Source organism: Phoenix dactylifera, chromosome 8, assembly GCF_051530095.1.
Source record: "Phoenix dactylifera cultivar Ajwa chromosome 8, Ajwa_hap1_PhDact_Kaust_v1.1, whole genome shotgun sequence".
NCBI lineage: Eukaryota > Viridiplantae > Streptophyta > Magnoliopsida > Arecales > Arecaceae > Phoenix > Phoenix dactylifera.
In genome coordinates this window covers 5,559,058-5,583,103 of record NC_143197.1, presented here as the reverse complement: position 1 = coordinate 5,583,103, position 24,046 = coordinate 5,559,058, and the positions used below count along the sequence as shown (strand labels likewise).

At 37.6% G+C, this 24,046-nt stretch overlaps 3 protein-coding genes across 9 annotated transcripts; all 3 read right to left on the bottom strand.

Moving 5' to 3' along the window:
- Positions 1–972: 972 nt before the first annotated feature.
- On the bottom strand, positions 973–6,037 carry GLY2 (Metallo-hydrolase/oxidoreductase superfamily protein). Of its 2 annotated transcripts, XR_003384683.4 has the most exons (8): positions 5,872–6,036; positions 5,603–5,725; positions 5,132–5,293; positions 3,480–3,558; positions 3,264–3,377; positions 2,044–2,220; positions 1,741–1,929; positions 973–1,333 (listed from the first exon to the last, which is right to left on the bottom strand). XR_003384683.4 is itself a non-coding variant. In XM_008784480.6 (7 exons), the coding sequence occupies exons 1-7, from the start codon at positions 5,916–5,918 to the stop codon at positions 1,259–1,261; spliced, it is 777 nt and encodes a 258-aa protein (XP_008782702.4). In that variant the 5' UTR covers positions 5,919–6,037; the 3' UTR covers positions 973–1,258. The 2 variants fall into 2 exon arrangements, 1 of the variants encoding a protein (XP_008782702.4); XM_008784480.6 differs by lacking the exon at positions 1,741–1,929 and having other exon boundaries at positions 5,872–6,037.
- A 2,827-nt stretch (positions 6,038–8,864) lies between these two features.
- Positions 8,865–17,977, bottom strand: LOC103702163 (putative zinc transporter At3g08650). 6 transcript variants are annotated; one of them, XM_039124475.3, is made up of 7 exons: positions 17,838–17,977; positions 16,682–16,804; positions 16,036–16,545; positions 12,809–13,093; positions 10,555–10,683; positions 10,211–10,308; positions 8,865–10,058 (listed from the first exon to the last, which is right to left on the bottom strand). In XM_039124475.3, the coding sequence occupies exons 3-7, from the start codon at positions 16,498–16,500 to the stop codon at positions 9,248–9,250; spliced, it is 1,788 nt and encodes a 595-aa protein (XP_038980403.3). In that variant the 5' UTR covers positions 16,501–16,545; positions 16,682–16,804; positions 17,838–17,977; the 3' UTR covers positions 8,865–9,247. The 6 variants fall into 6 exon arrangements, with proteins under 6 accessions (XP_038980403.3, XP_088558643.2, XP_038980402.3 ...); XM_088702517.2 differs by having other exon boundaries at positions 16,036–16,535; XM_039124474.3 differs by having other exon boundaries at positions 17,597–17,872.
- A 2,157-nt stretch (positions 17,978–20,134) lies between these two features.
- Positions 20,135–24,046, bottom strand: LOC103702162 (large ribosomal subunit protein uL16). Its single transcript, XM_008784477.5, has 4 exons — positions 23,932–24,046; positions 21,578–22,079; positions 21,035–21,116; positions 20,135–20,419 (listed from the first exon to the last, which is right to left on the bottom strand). The coding sequence occupies exons 1-4, from the start codon at positions 23,939–23,941 to the stop codon at positions 20,339–20,341; spliced, it is 675 nt and encodes a 224-aa protein (XP_008782699.3). The 5' UTR covers positions 23,942–24,046; the 3' UTR covers positions 20,135–20,338.

Sequence of the window (24,046 nt, the reverse complement as noted above, 5' to 3'; positions counted from 1 at the left end):
ATTGTTTTGGTCATTTTAATTTTTTTTATATGATATTCAAATTTTTATTTAAAATCAATAATTTGACTTATGTTATGTTAAGTCATAGATTGTAAGTAATTTTTTTTTTAAAATTAGAAAAATCTTTATAATTTGCTCTAATAAAAAAATATTGATAGTTGATCTATGCTTCTATCTAGGCAAGAAAGGATATATCAATAAAACGATGGACAGGGAGCAGTATCTTGTTACAAAGACAGCTCAAATAGCACACATGAAGGCTTTGGCAGCTTGCATTGTAATCAATTAATTATGAAGATAGAGAAACTATGATTGGCCTCCTTGGGAGATTGCTTGATCCAATGCTTTATACTTTATAGGGACATTGTTACCTGCAAAAAAAAAAAAAAAAATCTATCTCCTTTACCTAGGCAGTTTGATCGCCTGAATTCCTTTTGCTAAAGCAGGAAAACGAGCCTGCATTTAGTAAAAACGTAGACATTAACACCAGTTTATGACAAGGGTTAAAGATGATAACTGCAGAGATTTAAGTTGAATTGCTAGAAAAGAGAACTTAATTCAAGCCTACTTAGCCCCCTATGTGATTATTGAAAGAAGCCTTGTACACCCAACCTGACCCTCTTAGGGAAGGATCTCAACAAATCTACTACTCAAGAACCTGACCAATGAGAGAGTGGGTCTAAATATAAACCAACTTGTCCGTTTCTCACTCCCTGGATATCCAATGTAAAAATTTTCTCCATAATTAAAAAAGAACATGAATGTTTAATATGTCTCCCTGCTTTTTAGTCCACAACTCAGAGCATAACAAGGCAATAGAGGATGTAAAATATTCATATTCCAATTCCATGCAAACCGAGGATGGATAACTGGATAAGTGAATGACTCAAATCAATAAATACCACTATTAATTGTTAATCGATAGCCATTTAATGAATAATTATTAGCACAGCACCAATAGGACATGAATAATTTGTGATAATATATGAACGATATAAACTGATTATTATAGAAAAGCAAGGTTTGGACACATTATATCCCCTGAAAGCTGGCAACCCGTATCCCTACAGATCATCAAAACACGAGGTAGTTATCACATGACCATTTAGGATGGCAACAGCCTTCAAACTTCAACCTGAGCCTTTCAAGTCTGGTTGCCACATGAAGACATACGAACACTCATTTAGAATACATGTTGTTTTTGCCCAAGCCAAAGTGTAAACACTAAATTAAAAAGCTCAGGAGCCCCAAATTTTCATCAGCCTCTCCAATTATCTTTCAGCCTCCTTATTTCTTTTATGGCTTCAACTGGAGAATGACAGCCAACTTTTGCCTGCAAAGCATATCGACAGAGTTAATCTTTCTTCAGAGTCATCAAGGAATTTGGAAAAAAGAGAAGCTGAATGATTAATTGCTATGTTCTTCAGTAGATTTCAGTAACGGCATGCAACTTGACCTCCAAGAAGGAAACTAATGGCATAAGCCATTGCAAAATCAACCATTAGGATAACAGGTTCTGAAGCAGAATGAAGACCTATAAAAACTGGTTGTACTTTACAATGGCAATTTGTTGGCAAGAAGTCTGGAAAAACTGGAGGAATAAAGTCTTGTAAATGGTGGGAACTCTAAAAGATCTCCAAAAGCCATACCACCCCTTTGGTTTCAAAGAAAATTGACCTAAATACTTAAAATTCAAATTTACATGCTACAAAGCACATGAACTTCTGCGGTGTACTTTACCGTTCAACTTCATCAAATGCCTCCTTCAATATCAGGTGTCACTATTGTTGGAACACTGAATTCTGCAGTATCTACTATGTGATTCATAGGCCAACGTCAATCCAAAGATTGTTGGCTTGGAAGCGAAGATATTAGATGGCTGAAGCAACAGTTAGGCCAACTTCTTTACATACAATTCCCAAATCACATCTAGATTGCGGCATTCAATACCGTATGCATTAAGATATTAATAATGGAGGTCAATATCTAAATTTTATTTTGTAACAGTGTGTAATTGAAAACCATAAATGTAATGCTTAAGACCTGTATCTCTGCTACATCGACACGCATGAAGGGGTTTGTCTCAAGCTCTTCCCCAATGGTTGAAGGAATGGTTGGTAGGTTTGCCTGACGCTGATGCTGGGCCCATGAGAGCTTTTGCTTTATCTTCTCATTCTCTGGCTCAACTGTTAATGCAAACCGCAAGTTGTTTACTGTGTACTGGCAAAAAAATGGCATGTCAATCATTTGCCCAGCACATTCAGAAATGAATACAAAAATGTAAATTACAGCTTAAAATGACAAAATTTCTCATTAGTTATGACAATCAATTTAGATATCCTGATTATATATTGATGTGCTCTCCTACTATCAAGTCCAATAATCACGATGACGTGCTCTCTCTAGCATCAAGTAAATGCTTATGGGTGTAGTGCATGGTATTTGCATGCTGGCTGTTCAGGGAATGGAGCTCTAGCTTGCATTCCACCACAACTTCTTGCAATGTAGCTTGTACTTTAATACACTGACAAGTGACAACCGTTTACCATTGTATACAAGGCCACTGTTCCATTTCTACATTTCATTAAATCATCTCATACTAAGATTAGTGGGATATTTTTACCATTGTTACATTACCTATATTCATCAGCTGCAAGACCATGTTCACAAGTCACTGTCACGCAAGTATTAATGTATATCTCATGCAAATGAAAAAGCAAGTAATTCATAGGCAAATGATCGAAAAACCTGCTGAAATCAGATCACAGTTGAAGCAACCAATTAGGATAAATATGCCAAAGCTTCTACACAAGTATCACATTGTGATAAATAAACATATTAACAAAGTTAATAATTCATCCCCAATATTTCTAAGATCTAATAAAAAGATTTTAAAGTATTTGCTGCAACTGAAACAGAGAATTGAATCTATCAATTGGAGGTAAATGAGCAATGACAATCTGGAGTAGTCCATTATAAATAAAATTTTACAATGACATTCTCTTAAGTAGATTCTAGAAGCAAGGTGATCTTATGCGGTACAGGCACAATTAAGAAAATAACATTCTAGCCTGACATGTTTAAACGTTATGCAAAAGACCAAGAAACCTTGACCTCTTCTTTCTTAATTATAACCCAGAAAAAGAAAAAGAAAAAAAAAACAACTGCCCTTAGCATAGCTATTTGGGATCGGTTCTAATTACAGTGTGGCCCCATTTTCATGATTAGTAATCAAACAAACATCAAATAATTAGAAGATATACCTCATGGCCACAGTAAACTCGAGTTGGCTTTGGTAATGAAGCCAATGTTACACATAATGATTGGTACATCTGATCTGCAGTACCTTCAAAAAACCTTCCACAGCCAGCAATAAACTGCAGAAGAAAAAGAGAATGAAAAAGAATGCCACAATCAGTCAGTAAAAATGTTAAAAACACTCTATTATGAAATGCATCTGCAAAAATATCTCCTCTCACCAATGTGTCCCCAGTAAACACAGCTGGATCTTCCTCCTCTTTGCCGGTCACATAATAGCTTATGTGTCCTTTAGTGTGGCTGATGGAAGCAAACAAGCATAACATTAACCCAATAATTATCTATACATAGCAACTGTTACACTGAAAAACAACAGCCTCGGCTTAATTTTTTTTAATAAAGGTGCTAGAACGCACAGGGTACAGAACTACAGATAAAGCAAGGAAAAAGAAGATACTAGAATAAGAAGTTGATAATTTAGACGAATAACTTAAATATCTTATAGTTTTTCGAGCTTTGCCATTTCTTCATATCAACTTACGACAAGTATCAAAAACTCATGATTACCTATTAATATAAAGTAAATAAGGGAAAAATGCTTTTCCTTCTGATAGCAGGATACAAAAGGTGATCTGAATTCTATAATCATATGCCCAATGAACATGCATGAAATATACATGGAGTTGTAATCTAATGAATGTTTTAGAATTGTAATACGCTTTATTGGTTAAGTTTTGGTTATTAGAGTAATAAATAATTTAGTTTGTGGGTGGCATAAATTTCACTTTCTTATTTTTAAAATAAGAAAACAGAAATTATGCTTTTACTTTTTTAAAAAAAAAAATCAAAAACATAAGTATGTTTGCTGGAATGAACCATTTTTATTTTTGTACACAAAACATTTCTTGAGAACCAACCTCTCTTCTAACCCTTATCAGAGGTTTCTATTTCTAAAATTAGAAAAGACAAATTATGTTTTGATTTTATTTTTAAATTTTCAAGAGCATAAGCAAGATTTTTGCAATGAATCATTTTTATTTTTGTAGATAAAAAAATTTCTCAAGAACAAACCTCTCTTCCTACATTTGGCAATGGTGGCGATGATGATGGAGGTGCGGCGACAGCAGTAATGTCAGCAGGAGTGGCAGCGATGTCGCAATGATGAAGGTGGCGGCAGTTGCAGTGGTAGTTGTGGCTATGACATAGGCGGCCGCAGCAGCAGCAATGGCGATGGAGGTAGCAGCGGCAACGGTGAAAACAACAAAAACAAAAAAAAGAGGAGAGGGGGACTCATAATGGTCTGGAGAACGAAGTTTAGCCTATCATTCTCCCTACTCCTCCACCATGTTGCATAATGTTATAAAAGAAAAGGTTCTGACCAACCTCTTGTCATTTCAGTCTTTCTCATGAATTTTTGATTAGTTAAACCATCAGCTTTGTTTTGTAACATACTAGTATCAAATATATACACAGATACTGATGCAGCAACCAAATGAAGGCCTATCTCCATAGCTACATCTAGCTCCATATTGACTTTGTTTTCATAGAACTCATTTTCAATATTTACATCAAATCAACCTAAGAATGCTTCATGTGTTATGTGAATTCTATTCAACTGGCAAAGAAAATTATAGAAACTGTGAATCAGTTTATTGCTCAAATCAAAGCATACTTTATTGACCGGTATGTTGTGTATCATAATAACAATGCATTAAATCAGTAATTCTAGTATTCACATTCTTCCTTAGAAGTTACAACATTCCAGACCATTATAAGAAAGTGCACCATCTACAGTAACCAAATAATAATCACCACAAATCCAATTGCCAAAGAGTCCAGCATAATAACTAATCACAAGAAGGCAACGACATACCATGGCGTGTGGAGGGACAGTATGTTAATATCCACCCCGAGAGTAAATTTGTCCCCATTCTCAACCTTATTTGTGCACCCTTTAACATTGTCTATTGTCCCACCAAAGACCTTAATCTCTGGCACCAGCTTTTTAATCTCCTCATTTCCACCGGAATGATCCCTATCCCAGATAAAACCAACTCGCAGTAAGAAGAAACCAACCTTTTGTTATCAGAAGCACACTCAGCATCACAGGAAACATATAAAATCCCAAATTTAAATCATTTCCAGAAACGACGAAGGCCCAAAGATCCAATCTTTTCGCCAAGAAAAATAAAGATTAGTCTAATCAACTCGACTTGTTTGTTAAAAGGCAGATTCAGAATCATTTCCAACAAGCAATTCAAGTAATTTATTTCAAGGTTTTCTCCAACTGAAAGAAAAACCAAATTCGAAGTTTAAAAACGTATCGGGCGAGAAGAAGGAAAACCAGTGATGATGAGTGGTGAGGACGAGCTTGAGATCGGCGCCGATCTCCTTGGCGCACTTGATGATCTTCTTGGGCTCCACGGGATCGACGGCGGCCGCTTCCTTCGTGCTCTCGTCCACGATTCTGCCATTTCGGCGAGATAGAAGGAGTCAGCTTTACGAAATCTAGTCTAGTTAAAAGCAGAGAACGACAGAGACAGAAGAACAAGGGTTTAATTAGGGTTTAGAGAAGGATAAAGGAGAAGTGATTGGCAGGGATAAAACTATTACAGGTAGGCATAGTTGTCCTCCAAGCAAGGGATGTGATAAATCTTCATCTCTCGCTCGCTCGCTCGCTCGCAGCTAAAAAGTAACGGAGAGGTCGAATTGGGAACCCTAGCCTGTTTTTCCGGTGGCGTGAAACCTCCGCTTTCGCTCGCTATATATCGTCTTCTCTCTTTTTTTGTTTGTTTGTTTTTTTCTTTTTTTATTAGTTCGAAAAAAATAAATGGCCCACCAGCACCTTAAAAATTCACCGCTTCTTTATTGTCAAATCTCAACCATGCCAAAAATACTTTTACAAATATTTTTTAAAAAAATTATATTTCTAAACAAAAATATTTTTTACAAATCAAACGAGCCTATACGTCATCTTCGCCGTTTATCCTGAGTTTGCGAGAGGTTTGGGGTGTTGAAAGACACGTGCAGGCTTCCTGCTATGACGCGTGCATGTGACGCCGAATCGGCTTGCGAATACCGACATATGCAAAAGTTTGAATGGATAAAAACAGAGAGCAGATAATGTTAAGATTACAGATTCCTTTTGTGAGAATCCGTGCGGACATGTATTTAGTCCCATATTAATTATTCGCTGGATAAATTTTGGATACTTATACAGAATCAAGAAACCCAAATAATACCTTCTGGCTAGCCATTTTGGGTGAGATCCTGGATTGTTACAAATGACATCAGAGCGGACCCGGCCCATAACCTATGTGGACTAGGGAATACTGCAGCACGGATTCATCGAGGCCGACTACGGACCAATCGTAGTGTTTGTGATTAGATATGAACCCTTAACCTGACGAGGATGTTGGGGCTTGAACGGAGGGAGTATGTGAGAACCTGTGCAGGCGTGTGTTTAGTCCCAAATCGGTTATTCACTGGGTAGATATTGGGTACTTATACAGGATTAATAAACCCAAATAATACCTTCCAGCTAGCCATTTTGGGTGAGGTCCTGGATTGTTACAAATGGTATTAGAGCGGACCCGGCCCATAACTTATGTGGACTAAAGGACACTGCAGCACGGATCCATTGTGGTTGACCACGGACCGATCGTGGTGTTTGTGATTAGATTTGAATGGATTTGAACCCTTAGCTTGACGAGGACATTAGGACTTGAACGGAGGAAGTATGTGAGGAACCGTGCGGCGTGTGTTTAGTCCCACATCGGTTATTCGCTGGGTAGATCTTGGGTACTTATACAGAATCAAAGAACCCAAACAATATCTTCCGGCTAGCCATTTTGGATGAGATCCTGTGTTGTTACATCTTTTTTCTAAGGAAAATGTTGAAGCGTGTTTTCTCTAAGAATGATTGGCGAATTAAAATTTATAAATCAAACTGGTTAGACCTAGTTTCATGTAGTTATGGAAATTAAAGGCATTTCTGGAGAGCAAAGTTATTTTTTATTTGAAACTCTTGGTGAAAATAAAAGTAATATAACTGGACGCCTCCCATGTTACGTTTGACAAAGAATCGTAAGCCGCTCTGCAGCAACGCACTCTACACCAAATGTACACTGAGACTGCCGACCAGTAAACTCACAGTGGGCGAGCGGTTAGTATTAGATGATGACCCAAGATCAAAGATGATGCAGGTGAAAATAACGAGATTATTATATTTTACATCTGGTAATTCTATATAGTAGTAATCCTAAATCCGGTCCAACATAGTAAATGGTAATGCCAAATTTATTCTTGAGGACTGCTATTCAAGATTACCTCAAGGCAACGATTTTGGCTTGAAATTTGAGAATAAAAATGCTCCCAAGTTTAATGAAAAAATATATTATAATTATATATTGTACAATATTGGTATTATTTATATAGTATTTACGATATATATTGTATTATAATATATCATTAACCATATTATTGTCATATTATTCAATTAAGTTTAATAATTATAATAGAAATATATTATTGCACTTTATATTTATATTATAAAATTACTTAATATAATACTTCTATTTATCTTATTTTTCTAATCACAATAAATACTAGTATTAAAATGATAATATATGATAAGTACAAATAAAAATATTAATTATATAATAAGAATTAATCTATTTTAATAGGATTAATAATTTATAGAATTAATAAATATATTTTTAATGAAAGATAGTAGGAATAGTTTTGGTATTATATGGATATCCAAATAAGTTACTTATGAATGCCCAAAGATCTTTAATTACTGAAACATAGCATACCAAATATGGTGTTCTTAAATTATCGAAGATCGGATTACCGCAGGATAAGAGTCATCATTGATCTAAGATTATCTTAGTAATCTCATCTGGATCACTGAACACCACCTTAATGTACAAGGATTGTATGGATGCAATGGCTGAATGCCGATAAAACGCGGCATACAACCATGTTGAAATAAAAATAAAAAAAGAATCATAAAATGCATGTGATGCAAAGTGCCCTAAAAATGATCTCATGTGGTAAGAAAAATACCACACGTTTGTCCAAGTTTCTTGATCCCCAATTTCATTTCTTCTCTCATTTCATTTTACCAGGATAGCTCCGTGCAAGAAGCATGATATAGCTTTCTCAGCTTTCCTCCAAAAAAACCATAAATTTCCCTGTTTGAGAGCCCTGAAAGTTTAGGTCAGGAGGCCGATGTTTCACGTTGCATAAGTGACAGAACAAGTTTGTTGCTCCGTCCATACAATTGAAGTCGAAAAATGAATGTTCACAGGAACCAAAGGATGTTGAAACCAAGACAATATGAGATTTATAGGACCTAGTGTAGCTTTATTTCCAGAGATAGCTTAGTTTATATTAAACCATACGCATTCCATCAAGTATACATCTGCAGCCCTCTGGCTTCAGGGTACCTATGAAAATTTTAAAAGTTTAAGGGTAGTTTACTCCATTCTAACTCATTGTTTTGTGGTACGCCATTCTGCAGCCAAACAGAAGATGTAGTCGGCATACCCAGATAAAAACTCACCTGACACACAACAAGCAATACGCACAGCAAAATGCGATTTTCCACCAAATAAGAGAAATTCACTCTTTACATTCAATTGAATTTACTGAAGATAAAAGGATCGAAAAAACTTGTTTTATGTTCAATGTCCCATCATTATCATTATGAAAGCCCAAGTATATGCATCACTCCTCCAACATCCATCCTAAATTTTCATTCCAGAAACCAACCGTATAGAAATTCATGTCCACTATTAACTATTCTATTTTCCCTTATGATCAACCTAATGATAACTTTCTCTTCCTAATATTTTCAGCCTCTCTAAGCATCTGGGTTTCACCCTTCAGCCTGATAGATTTCCAAGGCAACCAGGTGGCTTATAAAGATCTGTGCACAAGTGCGCTCACGATACAAGAACAAATTAAGAATTCAGTGGGCAACTTAAGTGACAGCCTCTGGTGCTGAATTGCAGTAAGGTGTGTGCAGGCAAACCAACCTGGTGGATGTTAAACACACGCAGGCAAATCCGAGCCCCATCAAGAGCCCGTAGATGCTCTTCCTTGCATCCAACTTCAGCGCTCGCTGGAAAACACTACCAAAGCTAGGGAGCAGTGTTCCACATGCAAGGACCATCCAATAATCAAGTCCACTGTAGTCAATACCAGCGAGTATAGCTCCAATGGCAGACACAGGGCCTGCAAATCCAGTCAAGGCAGCAGCTGCCAAGGCTCCCCGCCAGCTGTCAGTGGCGCCGAAGATGCAACTTGCAACAGCAGCACCTCGTGGCAGCCCATGTAGTGAAACTGGCAGAACCATGTGCCGGCCGAGCCCGTAAGCCTTCGGGGCTGCCACACCTAGAGCAAGCCCCTCTGCCAGGGCATGAAGGGAGATGGCCGCGCATGCCACGAATGACTGAAGAGTGAGGGGACTCACAGAAAGGCCACAAGAAGATGCAAGGTCATTGGCAGACACCTTGCGACGACCCACCCTTAAGATGCTAGCTGTGGACATGTGAGATAAAGCTGAGCCAGCAATAAGCAACAATGTCAGGGTAAAGAACCCCATCTTCCAAGACAAAAGAAGCTGTAGAGGCCTCCATGCAGCAAGAAGAAATGCAATGCCGGAGGCCACACCAGTGAGAAGAGAATGTTGGAGATAGAAGGCAAGAGAAAAAACAACAAGTATCATTCCACCAAGCAATGGCCCAAGACCAAATAGCAGAGAAACTAAGAAGCCAGAGGCATCCTCCGAGCTGCGACACAAATCAAACAGGTTTTGGTTAGAGCTTACCAGAGGCTCTTGCAAAAATACATTCACATATAGCAGAGAAGGACAAGATATCAAGTCTAGATGTTGGATTTACTAAAAATAAAAATTGCGGATAGACGAACAGCAGACGCTTACTTGTAGCCATGGCTAAGACTTTGGAGGACTGTGCCTAAGGTTTCCATGAATGCTACAGCCAGCGTGCCTGCAGAAGCAACTTGAGAAGGAGTTGCTTCCTGGAAAAAAGAGAAAAGTATCATCACCCATTTAGCTCAAAGGTAGAAAAGAAGGATAACACGCGAGTAAATCATAGCAAGATAAGTAGCATTTAGCAATTTGCTTTTCCTCTGGTGAGAGCACACAACAGCTTTCAATGATCACAAAATGCAGGTGTTCCTGAAACTCTGCAAAAATTTTGGCATGGGCATATATTTGCTTCTATATATAGGGCATAATGATAAGTAGACTGATCAGTTAATTACCTTAAAAGCGTCAGGAAGAACCTCTGCAATCACCATCCAGATCATGCATCCAGCAGCAAAGCCCGTACAAAAAGGAAGTACCTTGTGGAATGCATCAGCACAGAGGAACGAAGGCACAGCTACAATGGGCTACAATCAAGAGAGACAAATGGCTATTAGTGAGAATATTGTGAAAAGCACAGAAAAAAACCATCAGAGAAATTTCCAACATGTCATCACATATCCACCAACTTTAAATGTTTTTCTATTCCATTGGGAACCGAAATAGATGAAAAATGCAAGTCTTTGTATTAAACGCATTTTCAGATATATGTATCACTCAAACTGAAAACAATAAACCATATGATCCTAGATTTAGGGAAAATATACAAATTAGTTCAAAAAAATTGAAAAATAATAAATAAATTATCATTTATAAGAATGATTAGGAATTGGAGGCCTTCATTATGTGTTGATAGAGCTTCTTGTGCATGTCATGCTGATAGCAAAGCACTAAGAAATGTACATATTGACAGCAGAAAAATAGGCAGGTGACAGAGGCCTTGTGACAACAAAGACAAAGGATAGAATTCTAATCAACATGAGCAACATTTTTACTTGTTAGGCACCTAGTTAGGTGGTCCCAAGCAGCAAAACTATTCTCAAACTCGAGTTTCATGACACAACATTTTATGCAGCTTCTGAGCAGAAATAAAAGAGTAAGAGGCCAAGTCCACAATTACAGGAGTTTCTTCTCTTAGAAGCACACAAGCATATGTTATTTTCAACAATATTATGAACCAGAGCAGTGGGCAACATTCTGTATGAAAAATCGCAAATAGAGGGGGAATGAAGGTGTATAACCACTCAAATGGAAGGAAATAAAATTGGAAAAATCAAATTTGAGAAGATAAAAAGTGATTGACATGCATAACCACTCAATCCAGTTTCCTCAAGGGCAATTAAAGCTGGCAATGCAATCACGAAGCAACAAACCCATATATGAATTCGGAAGAGAGGGGCAACCAGGGTATGAAGAAGCATCACCGGAATTGAGAGGAGGAGGGGGGGCTCCCTGCTATTTCGTTTATATTGTCAATTGTGATACAAATGGCTATTATACAGCAATGAAACTGTTAAATATTCACAAATCTAATTTTAACTTTAATTTGGCTTAGGATCTGACTTATGATTAACAAAACATAGTCATAACTGATTGAACTTGGTTCTTTATAGAAACGATCTCATCAATAAAAGGATCAAGGATAGGAATCTAGAAAAAAAATGCAGAGATATATGTTAGAAGCAATGGAGCAAAATAGATTTTCCAAATTAATGTTTAATTGTATTATTAGTCATGGAAAGAAGTGAACTCACCAACCCAAGACCAGCGCATGGTCATGTTTAAAATGAATAGCAAGGAAGCAATTGTTAAGCTGACCCTGTATCATGGTTTTAAATAATGAACTTCATCATGGTTTTGAGGCACTTTTGTGTTGGCACGACCATATTACTAACAACCATAATCTATGTGCGATGACTGCACTAACTGTCAATAGTGGCTATTATTTGATATTGCAGATGTTTTGTAACAGGACATATCTCAGCTGTTTGGCATCCCTCTCCATGGTTCCTCCAAGGGAGAGGTCCCAGCTTCAGGTGGCATCACCTGTTATACATTTTCATAAACATCATGGCAATCCTTTCTAACTGTTATATATGTCCATAACATCTTGGGGGAATGGTCACTTCATGAATAACAGGTCTATTGATACCATGACCTGAGCCAAAGGGCAATGCATGAAGGTTAAAATTACTTGGTCATTATTAAAAATATATGAAATGATAGTGCAAGAGCCTCAGCTTTTCAGGTTCTGGCTTTCATAATGTTAACACAATTTCAGTTTGATGGAAAACACAATCTTACAGGAAAAAAGCTTACTGTTAAAACGAGTGGATGAAGAACAAGTAGGGGTTTTGGTGGTGGTTGGGGGGGAGGAGGGGGGGGGGGGGGGGGGGAGGGAGGTCATAATCATCATGCATAAATCAAAAAACATTTGGGCAAACACTTGATGCGATCATTTAGGGAAAAATTGGTGATTCAGTGTAAATGTGACCCAGAAATCATGACAAAATGCTGTTCTCCATTTCTTCCAGGGGTAAAATCCTTCCAAAAGCTAAAATAGCAGAGATGCTGATCTCAGACCTACAGTTATATATCTTATTATACAATGAAGGAGGTCCTATGATAAGCAAAACCATGTAAATAGTTTACCTGGGGCAATGATGTAATGAAACTCCACAACATCGCATTCTGAGGAGAGACCCCTCGAGATGCTAGAACCATGCTTACAGCTAAGCCCTCAGGTATATTGTGCACCGCTATTGCTAGAGTGACCAGAAGACCTTGAGAAAGCCCTTTTGAGCCAGCAAAGGATACCCCAACGCCCGAACCCTCCCCAAAAGAATGAAGAGTCATTATTCCAACAACAAGTATAACTTTACTTGCATCAGCACCTTTTATGTCCAACATGCTTACTTCCCCATATTGTTCAAGAAACTGAACAGAAAGAAATACCATTATTTCAGCACATATATTCATATATAATCCAAACCCAACGGCAAAAAGAAAGTTTTCATACAAAAGCTATTGTAATATAATAATCAGCAATCCAAGTCCTAACAAACATGATGTAGGCAATCTTGTATTGCAGCCTATGGATTTGAAAAAAAGGGCATGTGACCATCTCATTAGATTTGACTAGCCACTTCAAGTACTGGTATTTATACAAGAATGGGTGGTGCGCTAAAAATCACAATTATGAGAGTCAAAATTACTGGTTTACAAGAGGCAAAATAAAAAGGAGGCAAATCTAAGGAGTTATCTAGTACAACTTTATATATGGAATGAAGGATAGTTTTAGAAATGAAGTAGAGATATTAGTCGGCGAACGTTCAAGTGATATGCGAAGTTGTAGTCTAATTACTATTAAGTTGGTAGAAGAAGAGAGAGAATAAATGCCATGATATGTATATACCCCATGTTGGCAGGAGCAAAATGAAGATACAATTTAAAGAAAATGGATGTATTAAGTAAAGGCATCATAAAGCAAAATAGATACTTGTAGGTGGTGAATATAGTAATGGAAGTAGTCGGCAAGATGCGCAAAGATACAGGGCGGGCTGGACAAGAGTATTGATTCAGAAGAAACAGGGGTGATTGAGTTTCAGCAATATAAGGTTTATTAATAGGAAATACATACTTCAGAAGTGAACACATTTATTGACCTAGAAGATGAAAATAATCTGTCACAAATATATTCTTTCTAATTACAAAAGAGAGATAACCTTGCAAAGACTGTAGAATGATATCAAGAGGAAGTGTTTCCACTAGCACAAGATGGAAAGTAATGAGTTGTAGGTGCCCAAGGAACAAGGTTGGAAGGAGAAGCATGAGATTCGGATAGACTTGGAATTATTGCAAAATATGTTAACAAAGCAACAAACATATAATGAAGGTTGGTGATGGAGATTCAAGTCCCAAATGGTGACAAAACAAAAAGAAACTCAATGTGCTGATGTTAAAATGTAGGCTCACCCCCCCCCCTCCCCCGCGAGGCATTCTGTATGGAATTGCAAATGCCTCCCTGCATTTCGAATTGCTGCAATGTCAACACTGCATTTTGCATATTGCTACAATGGAGTCCACCCTCCTAATTCAGTACAGGGCTTGCTAGAGGTGCCTACTTGTCAGCTGAAATGGAGATATGTGATGTAGACCTTTCTTAAAAGAAGACAAAATCTGACATGGATAAACCTCTTCCCTTCTTCCTCAAAACCTAAGGTTTCCAAAACCCTAATTTTTACAGAAGAGAGATATCCAAGGGGAGGGAGCCATGTCTCATTGGAAGCGACCCACTGACGATGATCACCCTCGCTCCAATCCCAGCAAGTGCCCGTGTGCCCCATCTCCCCCCATTGGCGTCGGGGCCACCAAACCCCATCGGAGGTGAAAGACCTTCCCCTCCTACCTTGACACCCAGAACACCGCCCCCCTCTCCACTCCGTGGATTCTGAGTGCCTCCTCTCCTTCACAACTTTCAACTCCATCTTCTCCTCTCGTTGCAGAGGGCCGCCTTGAGGGATGCCCTCTCAGTACAACTCGTTGTTGTGAGGAAAAGTATAACTGAATAAACCACTCAAAAATCAAATTTTTGATCCCTTCTACTCAAATAATTCTTTGCAATTTGATCCTCTAAAGCTCCCAAACTCTAACTTAGATTGTATCCAAACATCTCTCCTCTCCAATTTTGAAAAAAAACTCATCACCACTTCCCATTCCCACAGTCGAGACCACTCCCCTGGTCTCCCATAAAATTCTCCTCTCAGAGAAATTTTTGCTCGAAATCTAGGACAACAACTAGTCTTAGTCTGAATGTGGATGAAGTCATTGAGTCATGTCCAATCCGAGATGTGCGAGTGAGATATCGCGAGAACCGCCGCTCGTGATCATGCGAGAAGGCAGCGACTTGTGCTATCAAGGCTTCTTTAGGTGGCCTACTAGGTGGGCTCTTCAAGGGGACTGATAATGGTGAGACTGCAAGGCAATGATACTCGAAGACCATTACTTTGATCAATGGGTTGGAGCTAGAGATGTCACAACTCTTAGATTCGGAGCTGAGGGAGAGGGCATCAATTTTGAAGGAGTGAACATAGAATAATGAGTCCCTGGACCCTCCCGAAACTCTAAACCTCTTAGATTCGTCGATGGGCCGCTTTCGGCAAGACATGGCTCCCTCCCCCACGAACGAGGGTTTCTGAAACCCTAGATTTTGGGGAAGAAGGGAGGAGAGGTTTATCCACGCTACATTCCATCTCCTTTTTTTTAAAAAAAAAATCTACATCACATAACTACCTCCATGTCATCTAACAAGTAGGCACCTTTCGCAAGCCCTGATCCGAATTAGGAGAAGGGTGGACCACATTGCAGCAACGTGCAAAATATAAGATTGACATTGCAACAATTTAAAATGAAGGAGAGTATTTGCAATTCCATACAAAATGCAGGAGGATATTTTTTTAGCCAAAAACATAAGTACTTAAAATATACTTGAAATAATCAAGGAAGCTAGAAAGATTGATTAAGCTATTTATGCAGCTTATGATGATATGGGTTGATTAACATTGGTGGCAAACTTATGAATCAACTAAGATAAGACAAAAGGACATAGAGATGGTGATCAAATTAGGTAAAATACAAGAAAATATATTAGAAAAGATAAAACAGAATTATGAGAGTTAAATGCACAGAAGTCAAACCGATTAAAAACAATAAAAGAGCCCAATGAAGAAGCTATGGGAAGAGAGCAAGCCGGAGAGAGAGAGAGAAGGTAAAACAATAAACTTAATCCTATGTTTACATTTGTTGACATGAAGAACACTATGGAATATCATTTATTATTGCAAGAAAGAAAAAACGGAGGAAAGCAGAAGATCGAATACCTTCTTACAAAGCCAAATAAAAATCGCTCCACTCAAAATCCCAATAACAACCCAGTTTCCGCTGCCATAGACCTGTCCTTCCTGCACTAGGTCAAAGCTTGCAGCCAACATCACTCCAGCAGCCAAACCATTGCATATACCTGCCCATTCTGGCTCTAACTCCACGAAGAAAAATGGAATTGCGCCCAAGGCTGTTGCTGCAGCCATGGCAAGAGTAAGCCATGCAACTGTGGACACTGAAACTCTGCTATTAACAACCGTCTCACCAAACCCTTGAAAACTACTTTTGGAGCTCTCAAATCGAGACTCTGTACCAGTCACATCTATAAGTGCACTTTCTAAGATCCTATTTGGAGCTGTCTGAGACCTCTGAATGATTTCCTTCCCAGACTTTGCAATAGTAGAACCATGCAGTGAAACAAATATAAGCAAAAATAGTAGAAGGGTTCTCAATTTTGAGGCCATCTATTCAAATAATCTTCAACATCTATGCATGGATCCTGCTTTTGCCTGAAACAGATTAGATCTAAGTGCATATATAACTGCAAAACTGAGCATGCTCATCTTTTGTATTCTAATCTCAGTTTCATATAATGCTCAAGAGAAAGAAACTCAGAATCAACAAGCAAATTGTTTAGCAAATAACCTTTAGGGATGCACTGTACTGTATATGAATCATTAAGAAGTGTTCATCTTGACTGCAGTTCAAAAGAAAATTGTCCTGGCATCAGCAAGTTCTCCCTCTGATTTCAATATTTCCCCACATTAACTGCAGATTGTACAATGATATAAGCAAAATCAGATATTTCAAAATAATTGGCAAAATGGATGCAACTGATCTCTTTTTTTGAAAGGATAACCACATCCGATGAGATATTGAAGTGTCAAATCAAGTATAACATCTCGGATTCTCAGATGAATGAACACCGCACAATCAAATAAACAGTGATCAAATTAAACTTCCGCAGGCCTTTTGAAATACCATAAATTTCAAAATCAAATGAACAAAAAATTTAGAATATCATAGTATCAAATGACAAATATATACAGAAGATAAATGGCTATTATAATGAAGAACAGACGTTGCCAACCAGGGAACTCCTCAAATTAGTTCCAGCTGCTAAATTAAGTTGCAAAATACCAAAGTTTCAATCCAAGAAAGCATTACGATACAACAATTTGTAAGGTATATAAATTTAAATTGATAGAACTCCAGCAGTTGGTAGTTTAACAACAACTGCAAATGAGGGTTTGTTGAACGCGTGATACATTAATTAAAATGTACATGTTTGGAAGAAATATATATCAAAATCCGATCTTTTCCATCTATATCATTCTGAAGATGCCCTCTCCGATCAAATTCAAGCATCCAAACGGATGCAAACGAATCCCGCATTCAGATACAAAAGGAAAAGACAAAAAGGCTTAATTTCTCTCTGTGCCCAAAGAAAGATCAATCGAAAACCCTACTTTTTAATCCACTAACACATTGTATCAGAAAATCAGCTAACCCTGAAGCAAAGATAAATTTCATTACCAGAACCCTAATCTCGCAAATCACCTCAAATTGGAACTCCAGAATTCCCAGAAAAATGCAAGAAAATCCAACCCATTGCGGCGCAATTGGGCTGCAGACAGAACCACCGAAGCAATCCCCGCCAAACGTCCGAAAAGGAAATCAGACAGCGAGGAAGCTACGCTCCAGGAGGCGACTTAACGTACATGGGAAGGAGAAGAAATATTCGATGGGAATAAACCCTAATCTTTAATTGGTAGTTTTTATAAAACAATATACTACTTACGGCGGCACGCGGTTCTGGCGGAAACAGCGAGCAGTGAAAACCAGAGACGATGCTTGGATTCGGGAAAGTGGTTTTTCCCACGCGTCATCCGAGATCTCGTCTTATATTATACGTATCGTATACGTTATACGTATCGGCAACTCATCCATGCGCTATACATAGAATCTCCCCTCTCCATCCCAAATATGTAAACTGTTTTTTTTTCCTAAAATACATGAGAAAACAAAATATTTATACAATTGGCTGATGAGGGTGCAAAGTAGCATGATTCATACTCGATATTGATATAGGTACAATTTGAGGTGTCGTCTGAGTTGGAACAGACTTTCTAATTGAGATATTTAAATAAACAAGAATAAAAAGATTAGCAAGTTGACATACAGTAAAACTAAAATCTAAACTCAAGCCACTAATTTAAAGCCCAAGTTTTTTATTTAAAATTTCTATTTGAATTCTTTTTTTTTTTTGGTGAAAAAAGAGAGGAAAAAGTGGATAGAGAGCTAGCAATGGTTAGTGGAAAGACAAAAAATTTATTCTGAGATTTTTTAATAAATAGAAAAACTAGATAATATTAAGATAATATTAATATAATAGATTTTTTTTCATTGTCTCGATTTAATTGATTAGCTTATGAACAAATAATCTAGCGATCATTAGTATGGCTGAAACTATCTAGGGAGTTAGTTGACAAAAGATTTTAAAATTTTATCAAAAAAATTCTATAAAAAAAAATAAAGTATAGATCTTTAGATAACTATAATATTTTTATATTCTTTTAAGAGATGATATTAATAATCATCATTTTCTACGAGAAAAGTTCAAAAAATTATGTTTTAAGTAGAAATCCTAAATTATACATTATTAGAGAAGGTTAGGTGAATATTGTTGCTTACTTAATTAATTCTAAAATTTTAGATAAAGATGATAAATATATAAAATTTAATTGTATAAGATATGGGCCTTCACATTGCTCTCTATGTTAACTTTAACATATAAATAAAAGAAAAAAGTGATGGAAATGTCGAAGAGTAAGGATCAAACGTAAGAATCTCAACATCAACAACGAACAAATTCTTATAAAAAAAGAGAAGAAGAAATGAATCAAGGGAGAATCCAAATTAGAGGGTGATTGGATTACAAACACTGAAACATAAACCGGTTAGGTTGCTGAGATGAAATATATCCCAGCCCTTCCAAAATTTCGTGACTATCTCCTGAGATGAAATATCCCGAGGAATGACATATCGGACCTTAAAAATCATGGGGTGGAGAGACGGTGGTTTTCCAGGATTTTGGAAACCGAACCCCGTTTGTTTTCCGACAAGGATCTTTAAGCGGCTCTTGGATTGTAAGGACTCCATGTTTCCGGAATTTAAAAATAAAAAATTGACGTGCTGACTGGATTGATATTTACCCTACGTTTACTTTTTGTTTTGGTAAAAAAACATTAGAAAAGCAAAACTGTACCCCAAAAACCCTAACGTAGTGGAAATGCGGACTTCTTCTGAAGATAAATGCGGCCCCTTCAACGTGGCATATGGCCACAAGGACATAATCGTGAGGCTATTACTTGGTGGACGTAGCTACAAGCGCAGCCTTCACAAATATGACTTCCATGTGTTTGAGGGAAGGGATAACATTATCCTAGAAACAAGTGATTAAAAAAACGGAATCTATCAAATAATTAGAGAGGACAATTTGGAATCTATTAAATACCTAGAGAGGACGAGTTCAAAAAACACAGCCCTGTTAGCCATGTTTGTAGCACATCAATTCTCATACGTACATCTATTTTCTCAAATACCATATCTTTTTATTTAAAAACATTTGCTCACAGTATGGCTCACAGATGCCAGTTTTCCATGGAAAATACCATTAAAATGAATTTTATATAGGCTTGCAAGTTAAGACAGAAATGATGAAAAAGAAGTCATCCACTGTCATTTCCAAAGAGCAAATTTTCATTGCTCGCCAGAAAAAGAGCAAATTTTCATTGACCAGAACTTCAAAAAAGTGATTAGTTACAGCTACAGCGACTACACGAGCTACCAAACGCATGCCCACGATTCATGAAACAGATAATGGACCCTCACCGCCCGGAAGACTTGTTTTAGGTACAGCCGTACAGACTTATGTCAAATCACCTAAACAAACAGATGAAACACCAAATCTTGACACCAATTTCCTTCAGCTTAACAAACATGAATGCCACACAAATGTTTCCTAGCAATCCCTGCAGTTAGAGAATAAGAGCGGGAATAAAGGAGCAACACTCATTTTGCAACACATCATCCATATAAGCAGGAACTTCAAAAGCTAAATTGTCATATCCCAGTTGTCCAAGCACAGAACAAAACAAATATCCATAAGAAGTAAAACTAGCAGTCATATGCTGCAAAAGGTAACAAAATCAATAGGTAAGTAAACTCCAACATGATCTAGGACATTGAAACAAAAATGATGGATCAATAGTCTTGTGCTTGTTCTCCAACTGAAATATCCTAAGAAGCTTCGGCAATGGCAGCTGAAAGGAATGCCTGTCCAGGTTGGCGCCCAGCAAGCCGCCCGTGGCATCCAAGTAACTGCACCACCAAAGAGACGTTCACAATAGAGTTGATCATCTTACACGCTGTAAATAGACTAAAATGACAGGAAATTTCTAAAACACAAGTTCTGCTCCATTTATTTGCTACCATCCAACTAAAGTTCCCCTAGCGGATTAAGAATGCAAGACAGCTATTGAAGGAACTCCAATCAAAACAAAGGTGATATGAACTAGCCCTCCTAATGCCAATCAAAATGCAAGGATATTTCCAGAAACATGACTGGCAGAAAGTGGAGTAGCAAGTCGAAGAAGACAAAGCGAGCCTGCCAAGAACCTTAAATTGGTTGCAATTGACAGAGGTTGGATTGCTCCAAAATTTGACTGAGGATTAACACAAGACTAATGCCACACAAAAACAGCAACTGCCCTAGAGCGTTATCTCAAAGGAAAAAGGTAGCTTGTGTCTAACAAGTGCCTACAGCAGAACAAATGTGATAGCATTTCAACTTTGGGCATCCCCAATTCCATTGAATCATGGGGTGTATAGGGGAGAAGAAATTCACAGGTTGCCATGTAAATTTAAGGGATAGTGAAATGATACATGTCCATGCTTTTTGGTGCAGAGATTAAAACCTTGTATCCACAAACATACCTTAGCATTGACGCCGTCTGGGATGATTCTGTTCTCACTTTTCCACTTCAGATAATCAGTGCGGTTAAATTTTGTGAAGCCCCTGAAAAATAAGTTCACAATGTGAATATTCATGAACACAAATCACAAATTTAAGAAAGCATAATCTAGCACCGTTCCCCATAGCCAAAACCTCATAGCTTTTAACATTAGTTAGAACTTGAAACAGAAAACTATGCATATCCTAAATGTTATGAAGTAAATTACTTTTTATGGATACTCCAATAATTCTATAAACACAACACTCTTGGTTCAGTTCTTTCTCCCTTTGAAGAGAAGAATGGAAAAAAGCTTACTAGAAAATAGTGAAAACAAATATATCAAGACGCATATTATAAAACTCTCATCACAAGTCAGCCATCCATGTTTTCTCTCACTGCATTGCATGCCCCAGATGTGGAAGCAAACACAACTAAGCAGAAACCAAGTTTAGCAACACCAATAAATTCTTATCCATATCTCAAGCACTATTTTATTATCAATCTTTTCCTTTTTGATACATACCACTTTCGGCTAATAATGATCTTTTGACGGCCAGGGAACTTGAATTTGGCGCGGCGTAGGGCTTCTTGTGCATGGTTACCATTGCTATCCTTGCAACGGACAGACAGAAGGACCTGACCAATCATCACCCTAGCACATGTCCCCTGAGGCTTCCCAAAGGCACCCCTCATCCCAGTCTGGAGCCTATCAGCTCCAGCACATGAAAGCATCTTGTTGATACGCAAGACATGGAAAGGATGCACTCTCACTCTTAGATGGAAAGCATCCTTCCCAGCAAACTTGGACATATACTTGTTGCATGCAATACGGGCAGCCTCAAGAGCCTCACTTGACACATTCTCCTTTTCCCAACTCACCAGATGAACACAGAAGGGGAACTCATCAACTCCCTTCTTCTTCATCCCGACATCATAGATCCTAATCTTAGGATCTGGAACACCACGGCAATACCGTGACTTAGGATAAGGCTTGTTCTTGATCTGACGGTAACATCTTGCAGGTCCTGCACATGAGAAATCACGAAGCGAGATTATAATATAATCTTAAACAACAAATGTAATACCTATGCATGATTAGGATTAACTTTAATGATAAATCAGAAAGAAACTAAAGTTCATCAACTGAGTTATGTATAACTTATGACCAACATGTACCAAAGTCTGGCAAATGCAAAAACCACTATAACCCCATTTTCGTTAAAAAGAGCTAATCAATTAAAATTTGCATTAGGATTTTGGCTTATGATGCACATATTTGTCAAATTATCTATGTCGTTATTAATCATCATGCACATCATGCACAAATCGAACAAGCATACAAGCCTCGTCGCACTGAACAACACTATAAAGAAATTCCTTGTTCAATACATCCATGGGTCTAAACATGGCGGAAGAGAAATTCTAAGGCAACCAAGACTTGAATAGACAAGCAACTGGAAGATAACTTCATGATTTGACACCAAAATGAAACCTTCTACTTTATAATTTTAAATCTCAAAGAATGAAGAATCAATAAACTCTATAAACCCCGTGAACTTGATCCAAGATTTTTGATTACCACAAAATGTCAATCTCAGAACACATAATTTTTCACATATAACAATTCAGCTCTTTCCAAAGGCACTTCCTTCCAGTTGTAAAATTTCAAATGAGAAAAAAATTTAAAATTAAAAAAAATGAGCATATAAATATTGCGGCAGCGAACTCAGGTGACATTGGTTAACTGTGGTCAATTTATAATTGCAGTGAACATGATTTACTAGCGAGGATTATCATATGTAGTTTGATGAGTGAACGATTAACAGATAATGTCACTCACATGAACCTTATTTCTTTAAGTTCTTTCAAGCAAAATATCATAGCAGATAATAGCACTCTGAGAAGATTTAATCGCATCCTCCATTCTTAAGGAAGGAGCATGCGAGTGAGCTCAATGCTTCAACAACATGCTCAGCTAGTCGTATTGTTTATTTCAAACTACAGAATATCATAGCAGCATAAAAGTTGCTCCAACCTATAATAATCGATCACATGCCGGGAATAACTGAACACAAACAATTCCCCCTTGTTACCGCGAATCAGCATCCACCCAAAAAAATGCTAGTCAAAAACTGCAAAGCGATTGATAAGCTGTAGCCAGAAATGTACAAGGGTGCAGTAGGTCCTTATTAGAATCATTGGGAAAGGTGGCCCATGAGTTTTTCGTTCTTTTTCCAGTAATCTTCTCAATACGTGCAACATTTGGCAACTTAAATCCTATAATTCAGGTCAATCATTTCACTTCTTTTTGCACCACAAAAGGAGAGGAAAAAACTTTATATAATACTGTTCCATTCCTGTAAATAAATCATAATTTCTCCAAACAAATCGCGGACATTCACATCCTAAGGTGTTTTAACAGACCACCTATCTTATAGTCATATTAAAAGATATCATGTCAGAAGAATCTAAAAAAATACAAAACAACAGTATAATAACAGAATATAATACCCAAAAGAAAGTAAGGAAACTCAAAGACTACAGCAATATAACAAAACCAGACCGAAGAGAGATTCAGATCGAAAAAAGAAAATGCGATCGAAAACAACACTTTCGGGGTTAAAGGAATCTTTAACCGCAGCGAGCTAAGACTCTCGAAGCATACTCGATTTCATGTGAAACAGATTTAACTCAAAACATCATAAAACATAAATTATTCCAATGCAACAAACAACAACGAATATCACATCTTGTTGGTTAGAACAAAGAGCCAATGCACTCTAATCTTTCGCCGCTTTCACGAAAGATCGTAGCACCAATCAAAGAAAAATGGAATAGAAATCAGAACAAACTATCAGAAAATGGCGAGCTACTTACTCCGACCCATGGTTGAGAATGGAGGAAGGACGAGAAGCGGCTACAGCGAAAGCGCAGGGAGGGGCCAGATGGAATGCCCTTTATATAGGGAGAGGGAAACGAAACGTAGAACCCT